This window comes from Schistosoma haematobium, chromosome 4 (genome assembly GCF_000699445.3).
Source record: "Schistosoma haematobium chromosome 4, whole genome shotgun sequence".
NCBI classification, from domain to species: Eukaryota; Metazoa; Platyhelminthes; class Trematoda; order Strigeidida; family Schistosomatidae; genus Schistosoma; species Schistosoma haematobium.
In genome coordinates this window covers 10,869,268-10,896,548 of record NC_067199.1, presented here as the reverse complement: position 1 = coordinate 10,896,548, position 27,281 = coordinate 10,869,268, and the positions used below count along the sequence as shown (strand labels likewise).

Below are 27,281 nucleotides of genomic sequence, written 5' to 3'. Positions count from 1 at the left end.
GGAATCCCCAGACATAGCTGGTACATTGATGTAGTTGGTGATCAGGCTGACATATCGTAAGGATCCACTCGAACTATATCGACTGAAACATTTGTTCGTTTAGATCCTGTCATTCTACGCACATCAGTTGGAGAACGGTAAGACTAAAAGCAGCAACTTAATGTCCGAGGGCAAAGTGTCACTACCAACTATACAAGATTGCGATGACAATAAGGTGTTTCCCTCAGATAACCATCATCTGCAACTATGCAGTCTTCTCATAACTAAAGAAAGAGATTAGAAAAGGTCTATCCTATAAATGTCACACCTTACCTTTCCCCACAGATTTTTGTATTTGGTTGTAAGGTCTTTCAAATACAGAGTTAACACATTTATGACTACTCACAAAAAGACAGTGTGTAACTGGCCTCGGTCTTATTCTCAGGTCCTCTAAATCACCCAAGGAGTATTCTTCCATAGTGTGGCAGCAAAAGGTAATATCTGCCCACACACCTATAATAACACTCTATGTATTAGGATTATTATTTCAAACCTCAATTGAACATCGTATTTATTCAAACTGATGATTTTTTTTCTCCAGAAGAATTTTCTAAACGGTGTTATGTAACATCATTTGGCTTGGTGCAACGTTTAAAAAAAACTAAATTCTGAACAATTTGTACACAGTGGGTTGTAGTAGTAGTGGTTATTTTGATCTGTGGTGCAAATAGTTGTTACAGTTAGTTTGGTGGTATTGTCGATATTATCACCGATATAAATTAATCAATTACGCCGAATACTTCGGCTCTATTGTATATTGTTCTTCCGTTTTTTGAATGGCTAAAAGAATATTACTTATAAAATTTGCCTATTTTTCTAATCAGATTCATGTTTACTCTGTTTTGCCCGAAATCCACTGGTATAAGTGGAAAAAATATCGTATTGTTTATTCGTTTATCGGTTTTCATAAAAATAGTGATTGTTGTAACCAACCTATCCAATGTAGTGTTCTTAGTAAATATTGTCATCTGTTGTTTAAATTAATTTGTCCCGTAAAGACAGCAAAAGCTTTGTAAAATTGATTCATTCAAATTTTCAATCATTTAATAGCTGAACCTGGTTTCGGCAAAAAAATCGCAATTCTAAACCCCTCTCACGTATTCCGCTTTATGCTAATGGGTACTATCATTATCCCTTAGCACACACGCGGAGAACGTGGCTAGAAGTCTAAATATATACACCCTTACTTGATAGTTATGTTACATTACAACACTTTCAAATTCATTTTCTTCGGAATCACAAATCTAACCCATCCTTTTGGATTAGTTAATACTCTTATTATTATTACTAATATCTAATTGTTTTGCAGTTCTTGATTTATCATAACCATCTTCCAATTTGTCAGTTCGGGTTCGATTCCTGACGTCTACACACAGTTCAACTGAACGGTGTCGAATAACATCCTACTTTCAGCTACTAAATCTCATCTGTAAACTTCTCCCCACCGAGTTTAGTTTCACCAGCTGAATGGTATCATTAGGCCTAACAATTAGAATGTATATCAAAATAAGTTATCAGTTTTAAGATCAATGAATCGGTCATGAAAATATGGATTCATTAATAACACCAAATTGGTAGACTACAACAATATTGACATGAATTATAATTCCTTATCATTTAAAATACTTATATCATGTACACAGTTCATTGCACTTTTTACTTCCTCAAATCACCCAACTAATCTATGAGTTACAATAGTTTTATAATCTCTTAGTTAGTCTTATATATCAATAAGATAATTTACTACTGATAACTGCTCAACTTGTTTCCTCCTTTCGTCCAGCCCCCCTCCTCCCTTATTACCCACTAATTTTATACCAATAAGATTCATAATAAAAATGAGGACAAATTTAGTTTTATTCTAATCGATAAACACATATATGTATCTATCTAGTCTTGGATGTATGCATTATATACTTTATTTAACAAAAAGTACAAACATTATATTTTTGGGACTCAATATCTTTATCGATCAATAGCCGAATTCCGTTTGTTTAATAATAGTTACTTTTTTTTCATTTTTCCTACACTTTGTACATGACTACTGATATTTATTAATGTTCGATTAGTTCAGTGAGTCCATAAACAGAAGTAATTTGATATTGAGAATTCGATAAAAGTAATACATAATAATTTAGATGTCCGTTTAAAATGATACTGCTTGTTTCCCTATGTGCATGTTTTTTTCGAATAAATATATATTGTGATTATCAGTTAAATTCAAGACTCACTTTGTCGTCCTATTTTTGACTCATCAGTTAGATATCCCGGGATCCCATTGTTGATGTTTATATTGGGATTTGCGCTCAATACCTATTGCCAAAAATGCCAATTCATTCCTGATTATTAACAGCGGAACAACTCAAACCCTTGATTATGATAATATAAGCATCATATCCCTTAGATAAGTCAGTAGATACTTGGATCTATCACCTCATTTAAAACTGTTGTTATTTGAAACGTTACGTAATGGGTTCAAGCTTCATTGTAACTAACAACAAGAATCTGAGAGGTAGGTTTGTACCTGACAGTACCTTAGCACGAATTCAGGAAGCTGCATCAAGTTATACCGAAGTGCGTCACTTTTGTTGTTGACAAGATGCCCGTTTTACAATTAAACGATGAGTATACTACACATTCTATTCCGCTTTATGGTTATGAATTGATCTTTAAAAATAGAGAACATTCGTAGATCTCTGATCATTGATGCCTTCGATGTATTACTCGTTCATGACCGAAATATATGATTGAGAAGATGAAGTTAAACTCAGGGTAATAGGTAGGAATGACGACTGGGTTGATGAGATAATAAACCGTAATCTACTGAAATGGTTGGGACGTGTATAATTTGTAATCAATCACCACCTGTCTTGATAAGTTTTGTATGTTGACGTAATTATACGCTGGAAAAAATCTAGGAGAGCCTAGAGGAATTGGGACATTAGTTCATGAAGTTATTGACTGTTAGTAGGTGCAAAATTTTAACTTGAAATTATCAAGAAGAAACAAACCACGCTTTCTAGTTCTTGTCACGATATTTTTTCTCACAATCTCTTAGTCTACTTACAAGTATAGTGTTGTTTTCATGTAAATATTCGTCAGTTAAGCTCAATTGTACTGTCGATCTTGAGATATTGAAGCCAATTTTGAGTCAATCACAAGGACTATTAAAAACTTATTTGTAGTACAAAGCAAAGTATATTTAATGTTTACATCATTATTGGGTTGTTTCATGTTCAAAATTGGCTTCTCTGTTTTGAAACCAAAGGAATTTTGGGAGAGAAATTTATCCTTGTCACCACATATTATTTTTCCTCTGCAATCTTTCAGCGCTCAAACTGTTTTTAAAAATCTTTTCGCATTCCCAACTTCAATGGAATCTATAATATAGCTCTGCTGGATAACCATTTCATGTAGATGTTTTAGTCTTTCAAGACATATGTAGGCTCTTCAGTCATCAGCTTACATGGTGCTGTATGACGGAACATACTTTCTGATTAAAGGAATAGAGTTATACGGTCTCAGGTTTTTCACATCCTGAAAATGTCCCTTCTGGAAATCTCTATTCCGAATTTCAGAAATTCACTTTAGTTAAAAAAAAGAAGCTACTTACGCAATTTACTTTTGATTTTCTTCCCATTTTATATTCTTGTTTTAGAGATATTCGATTATAGTTTCCTCACTAAAATTGCTCATTAATCTGTTGTTAGTAAGTATTCTGTTAGTAACTGGTAAAACTTCAATCTTAGCTTGGGTGTGACATTATGCATCTACTTCGGCGCTGATGAACTCGGGGATATAATTTGATATAACTGTAATAAAGTTTATTTGAATTATATAATTATATTCTCAAAACATTAAAAGTCCGGACCGTATTAAAGTATGTCTTCACAAAGTCATAAGTTGAATGAGACTAATAATTTCACTGTGCATACCAATCCACTTGCTGTTGTTAACGGTATCGTTATGTAGATAGTTCATGGGTATACTTGTCGTCACATTCGACAACACATTTAGTTGGCTTAGCAAAGAGCATCACAGACCTATTACATTCTCTGTCCTGCAACATGCGGAAGACTCGGGTCATTCGATCTTAGATTCTTCTTCTGGTATCACCTATAAAATCCATTCAGAAATATTGGGGGAGTTTTCATCACATCACATTAGTTTAATTCATAATTGGAAAACCGAGTACGTACTTATCATGACAGTTTGTCTGATAAGTCTTTTTGCTACAACTATTTTTCCAAAGCATACTCTTACGTAATATTTTGAAAAATATCTCTATTTCATCATATGGCTAGCTTGCTGTCATAAGAAATAGATTATTTCTAACTGGAACTTGTGATTATTTTGTACTTTCGACGGTCTTCATTTCAAACTGAATGATAGTTATACTCATATCTACGCTGCATATTCTATTGATTTATCATTTTCTACATTTCATTGTCGTTCTTTTATCGTAAATGTCCACTGAATACCTATTCACATTCAAATTTATGCTTTACAGACAGAAGGTTCGAGGCATGTGTTAATCCTGTTATAATATGCTTCAGTGTAGCTCTAGTCCTCTCTAAGATGAGTCAATTGAAGGTTTAGAAAGAACTTCCAATAGTAAGGTTAAGTACACCTTAAGAAAACCTGTATACTGCGGTGTTTTTAGTGTTTAGGTCTGCGCGTTATGTCCACCAAATATTCTTCACTTAGTTTTAAGTAATAGAGAGGACATAGTAAGTCCAAAATCATTTCTTTGTATCGTAATTAAGTTACCTTCAAATTGACGTATAAAAAAACCTAGTTTCTCATGGCTTTTGTCGTAAACCATCGAAATCATGGAGTAGCGCTTCTCTGTACTCTTCCCAAGAGATTTCAGTAGCTTTTTAAACAGAATCGTACACACACAATCTTGTAATTCTCACACTCAAATGGTCTGCCCAAACGATATTAAGTAGATTTGTATCTAACTTGGTGAAAACTGTTTTTAATATAGATACAGTTCAAAGTTCCATGTTCATAACTTTATGATGTTATGCATATATTTGTACGATGGTATAGCATTAAGAACAAACTTTTTTGGAGAATAATCCTTCACTAAGCTAATTATTCTACAAGCACATCCCCTACTAAATACTATAGTTTATAAAATGATTTTTATTATTATATAATACTGTTAATCCATTTTTTTAGAAAATGGAGATATAAATACATGGAATAATGGATTACGTCATTTACAATATTTTGCTACACCAATTGAATTGTATAAAGTTGCATTAGGTACATATGATTTAAATTTTGCTACAATAATGGCACAACGTACACAACTAGATCCAAAAGAATATTTAGCTGAATTAAACGAATTAAATTCTATAACAAATGACTTGAAAAAATATCAATGTGATACCATGGAAGAGGCTATAGCATATCAACAATTTAAAATTGATCATAGCTTGAAAAAATATTCAAAAGCTGTTCTACATTTGATTGATTCCGGTAAGTTGTAAGGTTTATTTTTCTTAAGTGGAACTATATTTGGTCCATCAATAAGATATTTCACTCGTATGATAGGTTCATATGCTATTTGTTCCTTCAGGATACTGGAGCCCATATGTACCATTGGTTTGAAACAAGGGTTAACCAACTCCCCTAGGTGGATTCTCCGTTACCACCGACTCGGTTAAAGTGCCTGACATTTCCTTTTCATCTTCTCAATTTCATAAACAACACCCCCACTGCGAGAAGGTAGTGAGTAGGACTTCCCTGATAGTGGATGTATACGCGAGGCCATATGAGAGCATTTTGAGAGGGAAAGCTTTCTTTCTACACCATTAACCGTACCAGGGCATTTAGGGACATTGAAATTTATTCACACCAAGCAAAATACTAATTCTATTCTAAGTGTAATATGTGTTGAATAGGATGTTTAGGCAACACTGACCTGGAAGTACTTAAAGCTGAATAACTGTTAATCCTTATTGTAAAAAATCTTTTAACTCAAACATTACAGATATTCCTTATCTGACGACTGTGAAACAAATTATCTCTAGTTTAGTTGTAGAGAATGATAGACAGGCAAAATACCTATAATTATTTGCTTACCCATTGTCCGTGCATAAGGATCTAATTATTGTATGAATTTTTACGAATAGATTTTATTATTATTTTTTATGTTATTGATTAAATAATCAGTAGCTTTGTAGTTCAACCATGAAATCCCATGTTTGGACCCGGTTCAATTTCCTTGTTTACGACGCCTATGTTGTAATATCACTAACGATCACAAACAGCTAAAAGTCATGTACGAAATCATTTTGTTGGTAGTTTGGAATTTTTCTATATTCTAAGATATCTAATATTTGTTTTGTCCAAGTTTGAAGTTTACATTGATGGTGTGGAGTGATCATCTGCAGTCGAAGTCATAACATTTGACTGAAAACTTGTCTTTCCACTAAATTCTTTGCAACACTTTGTATTTTTTTCCGTTAAAAACCTCATGAATATAGGTAAAGAAAAAATATCCAATGCTTTTCATATTATTTTTATTTGAAACAATGTATTCTAGGTTCTAAACACAAAGCGGAACTATTATCCTATGTGAAAGCATATCATTTATATGCACAAGTGACTGAAGTAATACCACAAAATTCTGAAGAATTCAAGGTATTATTTTCCTATGAATGTTTTGATTTGTTGTTCTGTTAAACTTTCACTAACTCTCACATTAAAGCGGTATATTTTAATATTTATCAATACTATTCATTTAATTTTAAGATATTTAACCACTTAAAATGTTTGAATAAATAGATTTTCATGGTTTACATCACAGCTTAGTATCTTTTTTTTAAAAACAGAAAGTACTGGATAGCTGTTTCGCCTCAAAATAAAACTCCTCAACTGTGTTTATCCACAACTAATTATTTACTGATTTATACCCTCCACTCCATCTAACTTATGTTGAAAAATTATGTACGACAAATTTATATACTAGATGACTGAGTACATTCCACTTATCGATTAATAGTGGGGAAAAAAGTTTGTTAACTATACTTCTGTGCAACATAATCACCAATTCCCCTTTTTTCATCTTGAGATTTTTCGAACACTCAATCTTTCAAGTATCAATGATACTGAGGTATAAACTTTAAAAATTATGTGTTAATGACTTAAACATCTGCTTGGTTTTCGTCCCTATCGTACAATATCTCTTCTCGAATTCACATTGATCATAAAGCCCAATAGTTATTTTATACTGGAACAAAGATTTATCCAATGGAATTGAAACTTTAAGTTTACTATATAGTTGAGTTAATCAAGGCAAGTGGAAAATGTTTAAAAATATCTGTTGATGTTTTCACGAATCACTTTTGAGTTTTTTTCATATATAAAATGTGATTTTTAACAATCTTCATGTACATAAGTTTACTGTAATCAATAGTAGTAAATAATTCAACTTTAAACATTGGTTTGTTTTATGGGCATCTAAATTACAAATTAACAACTTGTAAACCATTTAGTGAATGCATATTGTACTTGGAAAGGCTTTCCATAGCAGTCAAACAAATTAGTGACTATCTGACTTCCGTAGTCAACTGAACATCTTAATTAAAATCTACTGGGTTGCAGGTACATCTAACCAATGAATTTCAAACAAGATGAAACATGTGTTCTGAATCGTGTTAATAGTCACAATCCTTTTATTCTATATCAAGTTACCCAACTATAGTTTTTGATTAGAAATGGGAATCTTTTTAGAAGGAAACAATTAATTCAATCATCCTATGATTTACCTACATACGGTTTATTAGTATCAGACATAGTTTCTTTCCATAGCTAAAATATAATTTGATAAGAACTTTATCAAATAATCAAGTCATTCACGGACATGGTTTGTTGCGGTACATTAATTATGTGCCCTATTATTGCATGGTGGTCAGCGGCAGCATTTGAGTGTGTATCTTTATCAGTAATTTTCACATACAATAGTTTCGTAGTTTTCATTATAGTTAGACACCAGCAACAGAACCTCTGAAACAATAAGGACACTTTAGACTTTTGGTGGGAAGTTGTCAGTTTTGGCAGATTCAACTCGAGTGGGAAACTTATTTATTTATTTGAACAAATAGATATTGGTACAAGAAGGCACCAAATGCATATGCGCCACACAAAATTCATTTGATTTGTGTGAGGGCTATGATACTGCCCGGGTGCCCAAACCGAAGCAGGTGGTTTTCTTAGAGGGTCACTCCCCGAGCCTTCGACCTGAAGGTCTGATCCACAAGGCAGTGGAGCAACGTAAGGAGATGCAGTCCCATGGTAGCCGGTGACCAACGATTGGTTCATACACCATTTGTTCCTTCGAGGTACTGAAGCCCATGTGCATCATTAGTTTGGAATCAGGGTTTTCCAACTCCCCTAGGTGGACTCTCCGTATCCACCAGCCCGGTTAAAGCGCGGTACATTCTATTTTGGTCCTCTCAATTTCGCAAACAACACCCCCGCCACGAGGTGGTGAGTAGGACTTCCCTGGCAGAGGCTATATACACGTGGCCATGTGAGAGCATTTCGAGAGAGTGGGTGAACTCTCCTCACTCTCGGCCGCACTAGGGCATTTGGGGAACTTACTACTTAGTTGACCTTCTGTGAGGATCGCCCTACTGCATGAACTATTTAAAGCTTAGGTTGTGAAATACTGGACTCATGTTTATTGTAATACATCCAGGTCCGTTATTTTCTATTCAGTCTTAAGTCGTTAGTGCCCAATAGATATTTTAAACGAAAAGGAATCGTGTGCAACGGTGCTTGAAGATAGCCGATAGGAAACCATGGACTCAGATTCCATGCTTTTCGGGACTCTTCAGTGAGGTTTACCTGTATGTTTAAAGAAACTGGTGCTTCCAGGTGGATTCGACACCTGTGACTCACACTCACAATAAAAGACGCGGACGCTGGTCTATTCGAACCTCTACTAATCTCCTGTAGAACTGATCTGTATTTATAACTAATTGATCACTGAATACTAATCAATGTTATGTATGTCAAATCTTTCTTAGTGTTGATCGAATTCTATGGATCAAGTCACAACTTGACCATTAGTCAGTACTAAGATGTATTTGATATACATTATATTGAGGATCAGGAATCAATAATGTGTAAAAGCATATCAAGCATAATAATCCTTGATTTCCAGTGGTTCTCCAGTTGATATTAATACTCTATAAAAATCATTTTCTTGTTCGTAAAATCCACCCAAAACTTATTCTGGCAATCAAAGTCAATGTAGGAAATGATATGTGTATCCAGAAGGCTTGATTAGCTTTCGCCAACTTGCATCACTTGTTGAGTAGGCGAGATATTCGTCTTCTGACCAAAAAGTGAGTTTACTGCACAGCAGTTCGCTCACTTCTACTTTATAAATGTCGAACGGGCATTAATAGTTAAGGATATTTGGTGGTTGCAGGTATTTGATTATAGGTATCTGCGAAGCATCGCTTGGGACCATGGAGTAAGCAATGCTTGGGTTAGCAATAGAGTACTAGGTAAACATGTTAAAGCGACTAATGAGGTGTTTTTATTATTATTTGAACACATAAATATTGGTACAAAGGGGCACCAAATATATATGCACCACACACAAAATTTCATTTGATTTTTGTGTTGGTTGTGTTACTGTTCGGGTGTCTAGACCGAAGCAGGTGGTTTTCTAAGAGGGCCATTCTCCGAACCTTTGATCTAGAGGTTTAATCCACAAGGGGGTAGACCGACGTTAGGAGATTCAGTCCCATGTTAGCCGATGACCAACAGTATGTTCATACGTCGTTTGTTCCCTCAGGATCCTGGAGCCCATATGCAACACTGCTTAGGAATAAGCGTCTTAAAACTCCCCCAGGTGGACACGGAGGGTCCGCCAACCCGGTTACATCTCTGGACATTCGCTCTTCATCTTCTCAATTTTGTAAACAACACGCCTGCCACGAGAAGGCAGTGAGTAGGACTTCTCTTATAGTGGCTGGTGAGGTAGTAAATCTTCATTAGTCGAGGTGGTTAGGACATTTGTTACACGTGCCCAACCCCTGCCTACCTCGACGTGTGACGTTTTCTGATATAGGAGTAGGCTGGAAGAAAACTAGTAGTAGCCAAACCAAAACACGTCATCGGTCCATGAAGTCACTGACAATATGAATTAACCATATTAATGGGTATAGATTACTTGGTTAGATCCGCGTGTTTATCGTAACCAATGGTTAGGGACATTGAATGGCATAGCTCACAGTCGTTTACAATGGTGCGGGTGCATCCATTCTTTGTCTTCCCCTAAATTGTAAGCTTCTGAATGATTCAGAACTTTTTCATGTTTTCACTTCACCAATTTGTACTTTCTCGAAACTTATCCTCAATCCCTAATCTTTCTTATTACCACTGATACTGTTACTATTTCGGGATTCGATCTGACATCATCTATCTGTGTTAATGGGGTATGACAATTTAAACCGATGTACATACGTACTAGGTTCTACATTGTAACTAACTGACTAATCATTTGAATTGTTTATATTACATGATACTTAATGTCATAATTTAACATTGCTCATATTGATAATTTTCTCATATGAATGAAATACTTCCAATCCACTTATAAGCTATTTTGTGTTTCACAGTCATAAATAAAATATCATGAACTACTGTTCCATTTAATCTTCATCTAGTTATCAGATGAATATTTTGTTTGCATTATTGATTACATTGAATAACAACACTATCTAATTTAATTGAATCTAATCATATATGTGTGTATACTACTGATAAGCTTTTTTCTCAGTTAAAAAAATAGCTTACATGGTAAAACAAATCATAACTCAAAAAATATGTGCATTTCGATTTAGTTTCTTTATTTATTGATTTGTAAATTCCAAACAATCAAAATAGCGTGATATATGGATAACATATTCATATTTTGTAACTCAATAGTCTTTTGATTAATCTTTCCTATAATGTCGCACAATATCATTGTGCAAGTTATTGATAAAGACAATTCTATTTAGTTTATGGTTCAAATCATTTATCATTTAGTCTATGCTTGTGAAACCTGGTCTCTCCGAGTTGAGGATGTTAGACGACTCTCTGTGTTTGATCACCGTTGTCTCCGAAGGATTGCTGACATCCAGTGGCAACACCATGTTAGTAATGCAGAGGTTCGGCATCGTGTGTTCGGGCGCAGAGACGATAATGCAATTGGTGTCACCATCCTGAAACATCGACTTCGGTGACTTGGATATGTTCCACGAATGTCGTCCCAGAGGATTCCTCGTCGTGCATTACTTTCCGACACTGGGACTTGTTGGAAAAGGCGGAGAGGTGGTCAGTGTATGACATGGCGTCGTGGTATGAAAGGAAGCTGCAAAGGACTGGCTTCTGTTGGTCCTTCACGACTCCCTGGCTGAGGTCCGAGAGATGGTGCAACACAGTGGCTAGATACGTCATCAGATATGGCTCAGAATAGAAGCCAGTGGCGATCCTGTTGTAACCTTCTTTTACTTTCTTCATAAAAAGTGGTTGTATCTTCCTTAACTGAAAGAATTCTTCTGGTTATACCTTTACGTTTCCCCATTATTATTTATTATTACACTACCATACACTAATCTGGTCGTTATCGTTTTTTTTTCTTATATGCACCTTACCTTCTTTTTCTCTTCCCATTCTCATTGTTTTGTGTGGCGCATATATATTTGATGCCCCCTTGTACCAATATTTATGTGTTCAAATAAAATAAAATAAACAAAGACTGAAAATGAATTTTACTTGAGAACATATTAAATATACAATCGATAATCCAGAGAATATAATGTTGAATAAACTTATTCTTCTTAAGACTTGAAGGTGTTATGTTCGATTGTTGACGAAATCATGGCTGTGCATCACTATTGGAAGATCCCGAAATTGGACGAAATAGTTATTCAATGCTTTCTAAGTTTTCCAGTTGTAAAAAGGTCAAGTCATTTTAAAACAGAACTTATCTCAACAACTAACCGGAGTAATCAGTAATTATCATATATTTTACTGCATCTTATTTGAATGATACACTCATCAATTATTCATCGTCAAGGAATTTTTTTGAAAACTAAGCACTCAAACCTATACAGCTGATTACTGTTAAGTTTTACTTGAATTTTATATCTGCAGATGTGTGTAATTAGAAAGCACTAAATAATAGTTTGGGGGCTATTGCTCGAAATCAGTCACAATAACAAAGATTTATTCGTTTCTTATCATCTGCTTTAAAATTATAAGTTCTAATTTCACTTTTCAAATTTTTTGTTCTTAAAGAGTTGTGTTTTCTTTCTTTAGTCTTCTAATACTATCAGCTTTGGGGGTTGCATACCTACACCAGGTTTATTAACTGTTTGGAAGCTAGTGACCACTAATTTACAATAGTTTTAACGTTGATAAGAGTGTATACTGAAGAATAGCAAGTTTTAGGTTTGAAGTCAACTCTCCGTCGACCTATTTGTTTTTTGGTTAACTTAGATTTTTAACGTTGTATTTGATTCTCTCTCTTTTCAGTGGCTCATCTACTGAGTTTGTTTTTGTATGGTTATTAATTTCCATTGGATACAAATTCTCGGACTCAACATTTCTCCACTTAAATTCCCATTCATAACTATTCACATGAGTTAATATAATTGAAGATTTGTTATGAAATTCATTAGATAAACGGTGTTTGGACAAACGACTAGAAGATGACTTTATTCTATTTAGTATCCTTCCATAGGTATGTAACGGGTTGTACTATGTTAAATACTTATGTTTGCATAGTACATAGATCATAAACATTTCATAGTTCACATTACTACTTGACCCTAATTAAATAAACATTCAAACTCTAGAAGAATTGGACAGCTTTTCCATTCTATTATAGAACTCCCTAGCAATGAATAATCCTACAGTACTTAAAAATTTCATCTCCCTATTGATTTTTACATGTCAAGTGGAATCATCAATAACGTTTTAAAATAACGGATTTTATTCATCGATCATTATTATTATTCGAGATTACTTGTTTCACTGTTGACTTTTTATATTTCATGTTGGTTTCACCATCAGATTTCAGGCAACTTCATTAGTTTGATTGAACATAATTTTCAGTTGTTCCTATTTTTGTATCCAATATTATAGATTATTTGTCAACTATGGGCGGATTATTTAATTTCTTCACAAAATTTAAGTTATGCTGGTCAGATTTACATGAAAGGTGGATTTTATGGTTTGGCTGCCAAAACGTTCTTATCTGTAACTAATACCCAACTCTGGTGTATTGCCGCCGCGAACAGTCGACTATTGAATGATAAAAATAATACTGATTTATCTACTGATCACTATTTAAGTAATGCAGAAATACGTACACAAGCACAAAAGTTGGCAGGTGATTTACTATTAATATCATCAATATTACTCTTTTCGGTTTATTTCATACATTTCGTTTTCTTTAATTCATTGTAAACCAGGTACCACGTCGATTGATTAGTCTGTAGATTTTTGACTGAGGTGGTTGGAGCATGTGTTACGTATGCCCACCCAACACCTATTTTGACGCCGATGTTATGGTAGGTTGGAAGGAAACCAGAACGTAATATCATTTCATGAAATCTCTGTCTGTCACATTAGTCTATGTAATTCGGTTCACATCACCTGCTTGGAGTCCTCATGATAAATGCGTTCATTTGTTTGAGGATGTTAAATGACATGACCCAAAATTGATCATAGTGATAGTGATGCATTCATTCTTCATCTCTCTCTAGATCTTCAGTTCCAATATTTCTTCGCATGTATCTTTTCTCATTCTTACTTCTTGAACCATATTCTCAGTCTTTAATCTTTTTTATCATTGTTTCTTGTATTATTTCAATCCCTTTCCTATCCATCTAATTAATTTTATCTTCTTGTGGTAAGATGGTACAAGGCAGTGGAGCATCGTAAGGAGATGGTAGCCGGTGACTAACGATTGGTTCATACGCCATTTGTTCCATCAGGATACTGAAGCCCATGTGCACCATTGGTTTGGAATCCGGGTAAAGCGCCGGACATTCGCTTTTCGTCCTTTCAATTTCGTAAACAACACCCCCGCATGCAACGTGAAATCAATTTGAGTATCTATCGACTTCGAATTCAAAAGATATAATTCTACATGTTACCTATTTTAGAATAGTTTAAATGTGGATGAACTAATCTTATCAATGTTGATGGATTAAACGTTATACGATCTATTCAAATTACTGTCTCACTGACTAATATTTCTGTGCGTAACATCAAATACATTATCTTCATCATCATCATCATCAATGCAGTCGAAATCTATAGAACTTAAGTATACAATTGCAATGTGAATAATCCATGTACTTTATTATACACTTGTTTTCCATTTTGATACAGTTCACATGATTATCACAGTTTTCATATGACTGATTAAATAATTAATTAGCTAATAAAATATATCACATTGAGTTCGCCCATTAATTGATCTTGTTTTTTTGAATACATAAATATTCATAATTATAGTTTTCCAACATATGTGATCGGTAAATTTATAGAGTTCACTTATTTTGAGAATTATATAGAGTTGGGCACTGATTGTATTTGATCATATCTCAAATTGCTTGGAGTTAGAAATGTCAACTATTGGATACTGTTAATTTCAATAGTCTAACGATAACGTGTTCCTCATGAAATCTGAAGGTCCCACATGTGATCTATACCCCATTATCACAGCGAGATGGAATTTTTAGGGCGAATCCCGGAATAGTAAAGGTAGTAATAGTATCACTGGTAATCAAAACGATTAAGCATTGAAGATACAGTTCGAAAAAATATAAATTAGTGAAATAATAAGTAACTTTTAGGGTTTTATAAATTGAGGATCTACAGGAAGGCAAAGTGTATGCACCTGAGTTATTCCAAATGATTTCGAGCGATGTCACTTAACATTTTCAACCACTGGTCATTTCATGAACTCCAACCAAATAGTCTGCACCTATTTATACGGATCAGTTCAATAGTTAGTGTTTTCATGGATTGATGACATGTCTTGGCTTGACCACAGTTTCTTACTAACCTACTCCTACATCAGCCATCATTGCATGTCGAGATAGTTGATGGCTGGGCATGAATATAAATGTCGGCCAATCACTATTCAATAACTTTTCATGTATATATTTTTGAATATTCACAAGTTAGATCCCCCAAAATTACGAGTTTTGATGTAGTTCTGTTTTAATGTCTAATTAAAATCCTTTACGTTAACCAAATATACAGTATATATTAAACCAAGTATTATTATTATCACTATTATTATCTAATTTATTTCTGATCATCTATAAAGTTATTTGTATTGTGCAATCAAGCAATACACAACCATATATTAAGTACATTTCAAACATATTAATGTTGTGTATTTTCTCAAAATAAATTATCAATGTACATTTGTTTTTACATTATTATTGATCTTAGTTGTTTACTGTTTCATTTTTATCTTTCTTTGTCTATAGCTCGATTGAAAGATCTTCAACGTCATCAAGAAGCTATTCAAATCTATATTGACTTTTTAGAGGTAGGAAAGACTTTTTCGATCAATAACTGTTTCTATTATGCAAAAAAAGGTAGATCACATGTTACCAGTCTACATATGGCTGTTAGAATAACTGTAATTTTGAAGTTATTTTTCAACTTATATGGGTAGTGGCCCCCTAAGAAAATCACCGGCTTCGGTTTGGGCGCCCGGGCAATATACAAGCCCTCACACCAATCGAATGATAAAATGTGGCGCATATTTATTCGATGCCTGTTTGTACCAATATTTACGCGTTTAAATAAATAAAATAAATAACCTATAAGCAAACAAACTGTATAAATAAAAAATATTTCACAACAGAAGCAATGAAATCCGTTAAAGTTTATTGGTCTTAAGTAGTTTATCAGCTTTTCAATGCTAATTATTAGATCCGCCATCTTAATATTGTAGAACTATCACTGGATTACCTCATTTATTTGAGCGTTTCTTATTAAATCTTTATCATAGCCATAAGTAGTTGTTTGACCCCGAATGACCTGGTATGGTCGGGGGGTGGCCACGTGCATGCAACCACTGCCGGGAAAGTCCTACTCACTGCACTGGCTTCTCGCGGCGGGGTATTGTTTATGAATTTGAGAGGACGAAAGGCGAATATCCGGCGCTTTAACCGGGTTGTTGGATGTAGAGCAGTCACTAAAGGGAGTTAGAAGACGCTGATTCCAAAGCCTTGTCGATAAGACCTTTAGGTCAAAGGCTCCGGGTGTGATCCCCTAAAAAAACCACCTGGTTCGGTTTGGGCACCCGAGTAGTATCACAACTCACACACAAATCAAGTGCTTTGTATGGGGCATATGTATTCGGTGCCCCTTTGTAATAATATTTATATGTTCAAATAAATAAATTTTTGTTTGGAAAATTTATCATCCTCTACGAAGTCTTTATCAATGAATTCCCTAAAGAGCTGCAAAGATAGTATTATGAGAAGAAGATCGTTGTCATCTCACAAATATAGGAAATTCATGCGTAAAAGTCATTATAAAATTTAGCTTTCCTACTTAATCAGATTACCTTTCATTCAATATATCACTAGTGATTTTTATTATTTATTTGGGGGCATCACTAGTGAAGTCATACATTTGAGAATTTACTATCGATTCAGTTAAGTAAACCGAAGGCTAATTGATTTTGGGGTTGTGTACAATCTACATTAAAGGAGCGATCATTTCATATGTTTAACATTGTCATTTTCACTCTAAATTGATTTTTTTTAAAATCTACTCATAATTGTAAACTCTCTAAGCATTGAATGCATGAAAGATACTTCTATGGTGTATGTTACTTATGTCTCTCTACATAAGTAGACATTAGAATTAATTCTAAGCTCTATCATTCAATGTCTCTAACCGTTGGTTACCGTAATCGTGCGAACCTCTAAGCAAATAAAACTCTTCACACTACGAACAGACAAAATTCTACAAACAATGAGTCTTGACAATTCTTTTATTACACATTTTGCGTGCTCAAACAATTGTAAATAGAAAATGCTTTTTATTATTGAAAATTTTTATTATAAATCTTGTTTCTATTATTTTCTTGTCCTTTGATTCACCATAGGATCCTGTAATGGCCATCAGAACAGCTTGTGAAGATTGCCTGTGGATGGATGCTCATCGATTGGTAATGCTTCATATTTTATTGAATAACATGTTTTTAACAAAATATTTATTTTGTTGTATAAAATGGTACAATTTATTTATAAAATACTGAAATATCATGCATAAACAACATAGAACCTAGCAGTATACACGAATCAGTTCACTTTGTCACACTGTAATAACACCGTCAGATGAGATTATCAAGATAAATCCCAGGATACTAAAAGTAGTAACAACAGTATCAGTCGTCGTAGGAAATTTTATCCACAGACAATATGATTTGAGAACAAATAATTGAATTGATAGGATAAAAAGTATGAGCTCAATTTAAAACTCAAATATAAGAGAATATTAAGAGTATTTGATTGAGATCTTGAACCAATTGATGTTAGACCATCACAATTGAAAACCTGGAAGCACTGGACGGCCGTTTCGTCTTATTGTGGGACTCCTCAGCAGTGCGCATCCACGATCCCGCGAGCGGGATTCGAACCCAGGGCCTTCGGTCTCGCGCGCGAACGCTTAACCAACTGGACCACTGAGCCGGCATCCAATGGTGATAGTTTCTAACATCAACCAATCCACGAAATTGCGCGACCAACTTCCATTGTACTTAAGTAGATAACTGTCTCTACCCGACAAGGATTAGCTCCACTGGTCACGGCTTCTCACTAGAACTCCGAGAATTCCCTCACGAAGCTAGTCACTAGTGAGCACATGTTGATTACTAGTATAGGGGTTGTGGAGATTATTAAGTTTTTGATTGAGATCTTGAACCAATTTCGTGGATTGGTTGATGTTAGAAACTATCACCATTGGATGCCGGCTCAGTGGTCCAGTTGGTTAAGCGTTCGCGCGCGAGACCGAAGGCCCTGGGTTCGAATCCCGCTCGCGGGATCGTGGATGCGCACTGCTGAGGAGTCCCACAATAAGACGAAACGGCCGTCCAGTGCTTCCAGGTTTTCAATTGTGATAGTCTAACATCAATTGGTTCAAGATCTCAATCAAAAACTTAATAATCTCCACAACCCCTATACTAATATTAAGAGTAAACGCATCTAGGTCATTGGAATTGATTCTAAGCTATCCAACGTCTAACCGTTGGTTACTGTAATCTCGGGGACCTCAACCAATTAATCTGGACCTACCTGCACGACTGTGTCCAACAGTCAATGACTTAACGTTTTAGCCACTCTTAGCTTTCTCTCAACCTACTCTTACACAAGTCATCATCGCGCGTTGAAGTCAACAGTGGTTAGGCATAAGTAATGCATATTGTAATCACCCCAGTTGATCAAAATTCACCATCTCCAGTAAATCCGACATACTCACCTTGTACTGTGCGTCTCACTGTAATATTGCTCACTTGGTCATTCCACGATACGGCAACAATGCTTCAAAGGCACTTATGATCGAACACTAGTAACCTATAAAGGCCAAACTTATTAAAACAGACTACTTTATCTTTTTGGGTAGTAGACACGAAAAATATTCATAAAATAAAGTTTTTGTTTATTTTTTTAACAAATCAGCATAAATACTTTCACTTTTATTCAGATTAAATGATGATAGTAATAATACCAATAGAGTGTAGTTAAAAATCCCCTCAATACCGCTATTTATCGATCTGATTCACAAACACACAAAAATGCAAAATGTAAATTGAATTGGTTTGTTTTCTTCTTTTCTACACAAAACAATTACTGTAAACCAAACAGAAAAAAACTTAAGCTATAAGAGAACCAAAACGATTTCGTAAATCAATTTCATGCTAATAAGAACACTAACCCAACTATCCTCTCAAACTACATAATTCTAAGATTTTTTCGCAATAGATAATATGCAATACACTGCATTGTATTTTTGTGACAAAATCAATCAGTGTGTATACATACATTGAGATACGGATAAAAACTATATAAATCATATTAAATATTGAAATAATAGAAATTTTGTGAGGGAGAAAATGTCATTTGAAAATCATATTTATAATAATTCGTATTTGTTGTATTTTGTTTGTGTTCAATGTACAATGTTAGTCAGTTACGCTTATTTAGTGGCTTTGAGAAAACACCATGCAAATACCTTCATCAGTTGAATTCATGAGTCAGTTAAAGTTAGACCACCATGGAAAACACTGGACGGCCGTTTCGTCCCAGTATTGGAGTGAAAGTACTTCATCAACCTAGCTTTAATACCGGTACTCGTAATAGTAGTAGTACGATACGTAGGAACAATTTGAATTTGTTAAATACTTCATGAAAAAGTAAAGAGTGTAGGATGAAAATGAGATTAGTGGTGTAAGGAAGATCTAAATACTGTAAAGTTAAAATGAATAGTAGTAGGTATTATGTCAACCATATCGCGTGGACCAGGGAAAACAAGTTTGATTATGCATACTTTTCACATACACTTCTGTGGTTTCTTTCAGTCTAATCTTTGTGTTGAAATTTCTTGAAAAAAATATCACTATCTGTATGGCAACTCAACCATTATTTAAAATTAATCAAAGATTAAGACATCCATACCGACTTCTGACTTATAAAACAGTTGAAGATAGATGTTCAGTATTTTTTCAGATTTATATAAATCTACCATGGTAATTAGCTGTGTTTATCAATACAAAAGTCATAAACACTACATCTAGAGTGTATGTTGAGAACAATACTTTGTCCTCATGGAGTTTTAAAGGATTGCGTTTTGTTCGAATTCGGGCTTACCACTTTCTCATTCCACTATCTGACTCCATTATAGACGAACAATAAATGGGCAACGGACATAAATTCTCCGATTGATTTCGTATACTCTAATTGGACTAACCCCATTTTGGCGACGACGTTAATACAAAACCATATACGAATTCATTTCAGGCACTATTTTACTCAGACAAATGAAAATAATATACGGAGAAGGGAACCGTGCCAATTCCGATGGTTCAAGCGTTACTCACTATTATTTATAGCCAAACAGAAAAATAAGCTAAAAACGTGATAAATAAAATAATTAATGATATAAAATCAGTCAATGTTGTAAGTGAATAATTAACAAAGTTAGAATATAAGCGGATGGTATTTCAAAAAGAATAATTTCATTGGTCTGTCTAAACCCCAGAATAATTTATGTAGGCATGACATAGTACTAGACGCTCTGAGAGCTTACTGACAAAAAATTATTAAAAAGGTAAACCAAGATCTATTTTAGTTCTAAATAAATAAAACTGTTCATATTACAAACATCCAAAATTCAACGAACAATGATTTGATGAAGTCTTGACCGAATTAAATGAAAAAAACTCTGAAGTTACTGAAAAACTATTATCTCATTTCAATGTCAGTGTTTTTCTTAGTTAAATCCTCTAAATAAGAATACGTCATAATTGTATAGTTTACTTAAATAACTGTACAATCCATTAAAACATGCTCTTTTGAAGCATATTATATTGACCGTACAAAGTGTACTCTTTCCAAATACATATCCGAAAAATATCCTTCATAGTTATCTACAGGTGAATATAAATCAGTCAATAGATCTATTCTAGTAGAACAAATTTGGTCAATTCTGATCATCTGTTGTCAACAGGATTTTCCCTCAGATTTTAACATCATTTGTAGACAATCGGACTTGAAGTATTTGTTTCCGTATTTGACCTGTAAAAGTTTCTTTATTCTCCCTCTCTTTTTCTTCATGTGTGTTGTATAGGCATCATTATATAATAAACAAGAATTTTTAAACCAAATCCTTAAATCTTCTCTAAGTGAACATTATTCTATCTTAAAAGAAAAATTGCGTAAATCCATTGATACATACGATAAATTATTCGATCGATTAATTACTCTACGTCAAATGCATAAACAACAGGCGGAAACACAACGATTTGTTCAGATGCATGGTGATAGAGAGTATTTTGGTAAGTCTTGGGATGATTAGATTTACTAGAGGGAGGGGTACAGGGCTAGAATGTTTGTAAATTAACCGATTTTTTGATAAATTCATTTTGTATTGTTTGTTTGAATCTCCCCATTGATGTTTAGGACTGCAATTTATCCGTTTCTTATTGGCATATATCCAGCTGATGAAAAGCGCGTTTTGGATTCCACTGCTAGCCACCATCCATCTTTACTTATAACGATTATGTGATGGTTTATTGTATATACTGAATCTCAATTAACGGAATATATTTTGTTCAGTCTTGAATATGTTGCACTGCCTGTGGTCTGTTCTAGATTCGTTTTAATTAACTAATCTTGTGTTTATTAATCACATATACCTACACGCTTTTTCAAAATATTTACAACTTATTGTAAATCAAATTACTAAAAGGCTCATGAAGTACCACCACAGTATATCGGCACAGTGAAAGATGTAAATAAATCACTAATAGGTAACGAATGAAATCTCAGGACAAATAGCAAAATATTAAAAATCTCCAGCTTTAGAACAACCAGTTATGAGTAATCATGGCATCCCTTAGATCTGAAATCATCCCAACAGATATTACCTACGAAATCTGCACTTCATGTTGCTGTGAATTTGATCAATAGTCAATAACTTAATGGACTAATCCTATGCATTGATCTAGTCAACTCCTAGGGTTTTTTTCACGTGTGAATATACGTAACACTACGTTATGAGCAGTGAGTTTTAGCTTACACTGTTCAAGTTTGTGTTTACTTATTATATACCAATTTTATGTTTGCCTTTATATATTTATGAAGTTATAACAATATATTCTGTATTTCGTGAAAGCTGTTTTGCTTTATGCTTGTGAACCTCGAATTCTCCGAATTGAGAATGTTAGACAAGTCTCCGTGTTTGATCATCTTTGTCTCCGACGGATTGCTGACATCGAGTGGCAAAACCATGTTAGTAATGCAGAGGTTCGACATCGTGTATTTGGGCACAACAACAATAATTCAATTGATGTCACCATCTTGAAACACTGATATCGGTGGCTTGGACATGTTTTACGAATGTCGTCCCAGAGAATTCCATGTCGTGCATTACTTGCCGACTCGGACTGGTTGGAAAAGGCGGAGTGGCGGTCAGTGTGTGACATGGTGTTGTGGTAAGAAAGAAAGCTGTACGGAACTGTCTTTTGTTGGTCCTTCACGACTCCTTAGTTGGAGTCTTAAAGATGGTGCAACACAGTGGCTAGAAACGTTATCAGACATGGCTGAGAATATAAGTCAGCGGCGATTCTGTTATGACTTTTTACTTCCTTTATAAAAGTGAAAGTAACTTCTTTAACTGGAAGAATTCTTTCTGGTTGTATTTTTCCTAACTGAACTGTTTCTCCCATTATTATTATTATCATTATTATTGACTTTAAATGTTGTATCGATGTTATCAATTCCCTTTTGTTATTATCACTGTCAAATATAGGCTTTCAGTCACATGTACATATACTAGTTATATCACTGTTCAGATTTAACAGTGAATTAATTCAAACAAAGTGTGGTAATCATTGCAAGTTTACTGAAGTATTAGGCAACAAGTATTTAATGTATTGCTACAAAAATAAAAATATTACATACAATAAAGTTATTGAATAAATCGCTTTCAGGAAACATAAATTGAGTCATTTTGATGAGTTTTGCACTAATTAACATATAATTAGGATGCATTATAAATATGAAGTAAATGAATGCTGATTTGACCTTTTTTAGGGTCATCCATATTAAATTTGTAGCGTATGTAAAAGTATGTACTTTGAAATCGATACCAATGATTCGGATATACTTACTTAATTTTCTAATGCCTAACATGTCTTTCTATATCCTCATACTGTAGTTTTAATGTTTTTACTTAATCATTCCTTTCATTGTAATAAAGAACAATAGTCATGATGTTGAAACAAACTAAATCGATACACTTACTTGCCAAGCTTGTGTGATTCGGTTTACTGATATAGTTGAACACTCTCGAAGTATTGATTATCGTATGAATTGAAAAAAAAGACAAATTCCCTTTTTTTGTAACTTTTTATGTTGTCTGTTATTCCCTGACTCATGATATTTTTCTAATCAATCGTTCCCAGAACCAGAACTAACAGTGAACTGTATGTACAATATACAACAAAGAATGCAGGAGTAAATACATTAGACTCTGTATTGAATTTACATAAGAAACTTGTAGTATCTCGAATTGATGGCGATCGGTGACTGGTTGGAAATGGACCAAACCGCGGATTCTGCTTGGAGCATGACCAGAGCACGCAACAGTCATGACTCTGTCGTGCCAACAAATATAGGGGAAGAAAGTTAAATCCTAGCTAGAAGTTGTCACACTATCGGTCATACATTTAGTAACAACAACGTCATTGATAAAGACAGTCTAAAACAATGACGGAAAACGAAGGGATTACAGTTTTGACAAATTTATTGCTTGATAAATGGCTAAAAAGAACTGAATTTCAGTATTAAGTAGAATTCTAATCGAAGCTTTTGGATTACATAGATAACTATTTGGTTTTGTAATTAACTAGTTTTTATAAATGCATAACGTGATCATTAATAATAGTCTTCATTTCAGATTTACCTTGCTGATGAATGATAATTAGCATGAAATTTAGGTCCAGAGTTTCCAGTTGACTAAATCCGACCACCTAATATCAAACTGTAGTGCACGCCATGTCGAGTCACTTAAACCAATGACTAGCCACATTGGAACTCGATCGGTAGGATTCAACCAGCACAAAGTAGAACCAGGTAAACACGGTATTAGTTACCACTTAATTACTAATCAATGCATATATCAGTAATTACTAGAAAGAATAGATATTAAAGAGGGAAATATTTTCCGTGAAAACGTTTGGACCAGATTACCAGACGAAACGTTGGATTTACTTCAAATTCTTTCGCTGAGATTTTACAAATACATTCTTCCTCTTTAATGTATCACATTAACTCGACGCCCAAATATTGTGAAAATATTCGTTCAAATTTAGACGAAAGTTCCTATTTATTATTCAAGAATAGATATTTCTTAAAGATTACTTATAGAGAAACTAAATGATAAATTTCATACTGTTATTTGTGTTCTTCTCTAAAAAATCTCTTCTAGATGATAACTTTTCTGAATCTGATATCAATTCAGATACAAGTAGTATGTCGGGAGATAGTATAACCAGTTCAATGAGCCAAATAAGTTTGCGAACGTCAGGATCAAAAAAATCCGGGTAAGCTTAATTTTTACACTTCAATAATGTAGTGCAGTGTACTGAATAATCTCTTACGTTTTCGTTGTTTGAACAAACAAAGTGTAAGATACACATATGAATGAATCTACGACTCATTAGGATGAGTTTTCTTTAATGAGATCTTACAATGGAATAGTCAATACTTTATATTTTATATTTTCATTTGTCACCGTAGTAACAAATGAATCACAACGATGTAGCTTTTTTTAAAATTTACTAAGAGTTGGTGTTTTGAAAAATATTCCATGCTTAAAATACTTATTTCTCTCAGTAACAACTGTAATGATTCAGCTTTAAGCGGACAGCCAAACTATCATTTCAAGGTTAATCAATACCTCGGTGTTTTAAAAATACCTAATAAATATGATTGATGTAACTATCTTCAACACTGTTTCGGTTACAAACATATTTTTGGTAAGTATAATTCTTACTTCACTTTTTATCATTAGTATCATTTCTTATGGCCCTATCTAATATCAGGTGACAAAACCACCAATCAGAATATCGACTTCTATGACCTTGTCCCTGACATATCAACCAGCATTAGTAGCCTTCTAGAAAATTCTAAATCTTCATAGGTCTTCAATGCAAAACTTTCTCGCTTTACCGTCTTCGTTAAGTTCGAAACACAATAATTAGCCCTCACTATATGAATATTAAATTTCAGACATACGTATTTTATATAAAAGCAGACCAAACCAAATCGCACCACAAAATGAAAAATACCAATTATATAAGATCAATCCAAAAGTGGCTGTGAGTATAGGAGACTGTAACTAATAGATTGAGAATAAATTAAGAATAGTAGGTCGTATAAAAGTAATTAACGGGTCAAATTAAAGCTTATGACGAAAGTGGTATATATATATAATCCATAAGTAATTCCTGGAAGTTACCATTCATTTAATCTTTTTCGGATATAAGATTATTTATTTGAACGGAGACTTATATTTCCTTGCTCATACTCCATCATCAAATGATATCCATGATTAATAGTATGTAGTAAGTCATAACTGCTCGGGAGCCTTATTATTTTTCGGCTGTTGAAACAGTTTATTACAACCTAGTCATATACGCGGGTATTTTATCAGCTTAAAATGCTGGTATTTGGAATTGTACAGGAAAAAAGCTAGGGAGAAATAAGTAAGAATGAAGAGTTTCATATTAGAATGAGAAAATACTGAACCTGCTTGGGTTAGCATAAGTACGAAGTTCTACATTGTTACTGACTGACTGACTAGCATAAACTTGAAACAGTTAAGTTTCTTATTCAACATTTCAGTCTGGCATGTTTTTTACACCATTGAGACTAGTGATTGTTAACTTTATAAATTAATATAATGTCTCTTCATGGGCATTTTTTAATGGACAACAAACCTACCATTTTATTTACTAAGTACGAGTTCTGTATCCCGGTTTGTGCCAAACTTATATGTACATATGAGGACTAATTTTAATGTCTGGCTACCTAAATTGAACTAAGTAGAGCAGATTTCGAACCATTAACTCGTTAGTCAAAGCTCAACTGCTTGAATGATTAAACCACTTACTGCTCCAACAACAACATTTTGTAAATCTGAGTAGACAGTAATCTGTTAAACATAAATACATACCTCTCAATTTTGTCAGTTTTTACAGCCCAAAGAAATTCAACCATTATATTTATGATATAAGTAAACACTACACCCATTGTATAGTGCATATAATATGTATACATACTGAGGAAAATCTCATAAATTTCTTTTCAATGTGGTTAGTTATATACGCTCACTCTGTTTTTGTTCCGATAAAGACGTTCAATGAAAGCTAAACGAAAACAAGAAGCAAAGAAATGGAGTTCAAAACCGGGTAGTAAATACGAAGAAGTTGGTCTATTACATGAACTGACTCAGTCAATAGAATTGGGTCAATCACTTGCCAGTAAGATTTTATTTATTTGACTTTACATTTTTACTTAGTGAAATAATTGAATACGCAATAATCAAGTTACGCATAGGATACTAAGCAAATGTGTTTTATCGGTTATGCGTTCTTATCGACCGGGGTGACTGGTACATGTGCTACGCATAATTGTAAGTCTAATGTGTAGACTAACCGGTTGAAGTTTATTTGATAATTCCGATCAATGATCGGAGGCCTCGAGCAGTCCATAGCTCAAAATCGATGAGAGTGATACAACTGCATTCATTTTACCTTCCCTTAAATTTTGCGTTCCAGTATGACTTCATTCTTCTTATTCTGTGATTATTTCATCTTATTTTCGAACTGTAGCGTTGTAGCGTGGCGTCGAGTCGCGGTTGACTATGATCACCACTACACTGAGACTACGTGCCAGTTATTAGGTTAGATCCCTTCGTATGTCAAAAACCAGAAAGCAGCTAACGGTTGTAATAAGATATACTTGTTAGCAATCTCGTGGTATCGAAAGAATACTGAGATCGTGCCAAAGAGTACAATGGGAAGTACTGAGCGTAACCGAGTTCGCCCAAGGTCACAGTCAACGGTAGAATGTGTATGTTTAGTACACTTAAACAAACAGGTACAGTAAAACAATCACTGGTACAATTGGTTATAACAATAATTGTTTCCATTATAGCAATCGCATTCTCTTCATAAAATTAGGTCATTACAGGAGCCCCCCGCTAGAAAGGGTTTACACTTTCGATACGTAGCAGTTTCGTTCGTGGGACTGATCAGCAAACATGTGATTGTAGGACGAAAGGGTTGGCAGAACAGGAAGCAGTTGTTGATCCTCGAGTTGCCACCGAAGGTCTTTTACGTAGAACAGTACCAGGAGGAACGTGATGTATTTGTTGCTCGAATTAGCGTACTA

General features: G+C 34.1%; 1 protein-coding gene across 2 annotated transcripts in view; it reads left to right on the top strand.

The window, feature by feature from the left end:
* The window catches only part of MS3_00007369 (uncharacterized protein), a 69,423-nt gene that overhangs the window by 30,035 nt on the left and 12,107 nt on the right, over window positions 1–27,281 (top strand). Inside the window, exons 17-24 of one of the 2 annotated variants that reach the window (XM_051215634.1) lie at window positions 5,227–5,529; window positions 6,599–6,696; window positions 13,207–13,453; window positions 15,573–15,634; window positions 17,210–17,272; window positions 20,950–21,157; window positions 24,313–24,427; window positions 26,241–26,368. In XM_051215634.1, the coding sequence (XP_051066164.1) occupies window positions 5,227–5,529; window positions 6,599–6,696; window positions 13,207–13,453; window positions 15,573–15,634; window positions 17,210–17,272; window positions 20,950–21,157; window positions 24,313–24,427; window positions 26,241–26,368 (1,224 nt within the window). Of the gene's footprint in view, window positions 1–5,226; window positions 10,690–13,206; window positions 13,454–15,572; window positions 15,635–17,209; window positions 17,273–20,949; window positions 21,158–24,312; window positions 24,428–26,240; window positions 26,369–27,281 lie in introns of those variants that run through there. The other variant, XM_051215635.1, reaches the window with a different exon arrangement.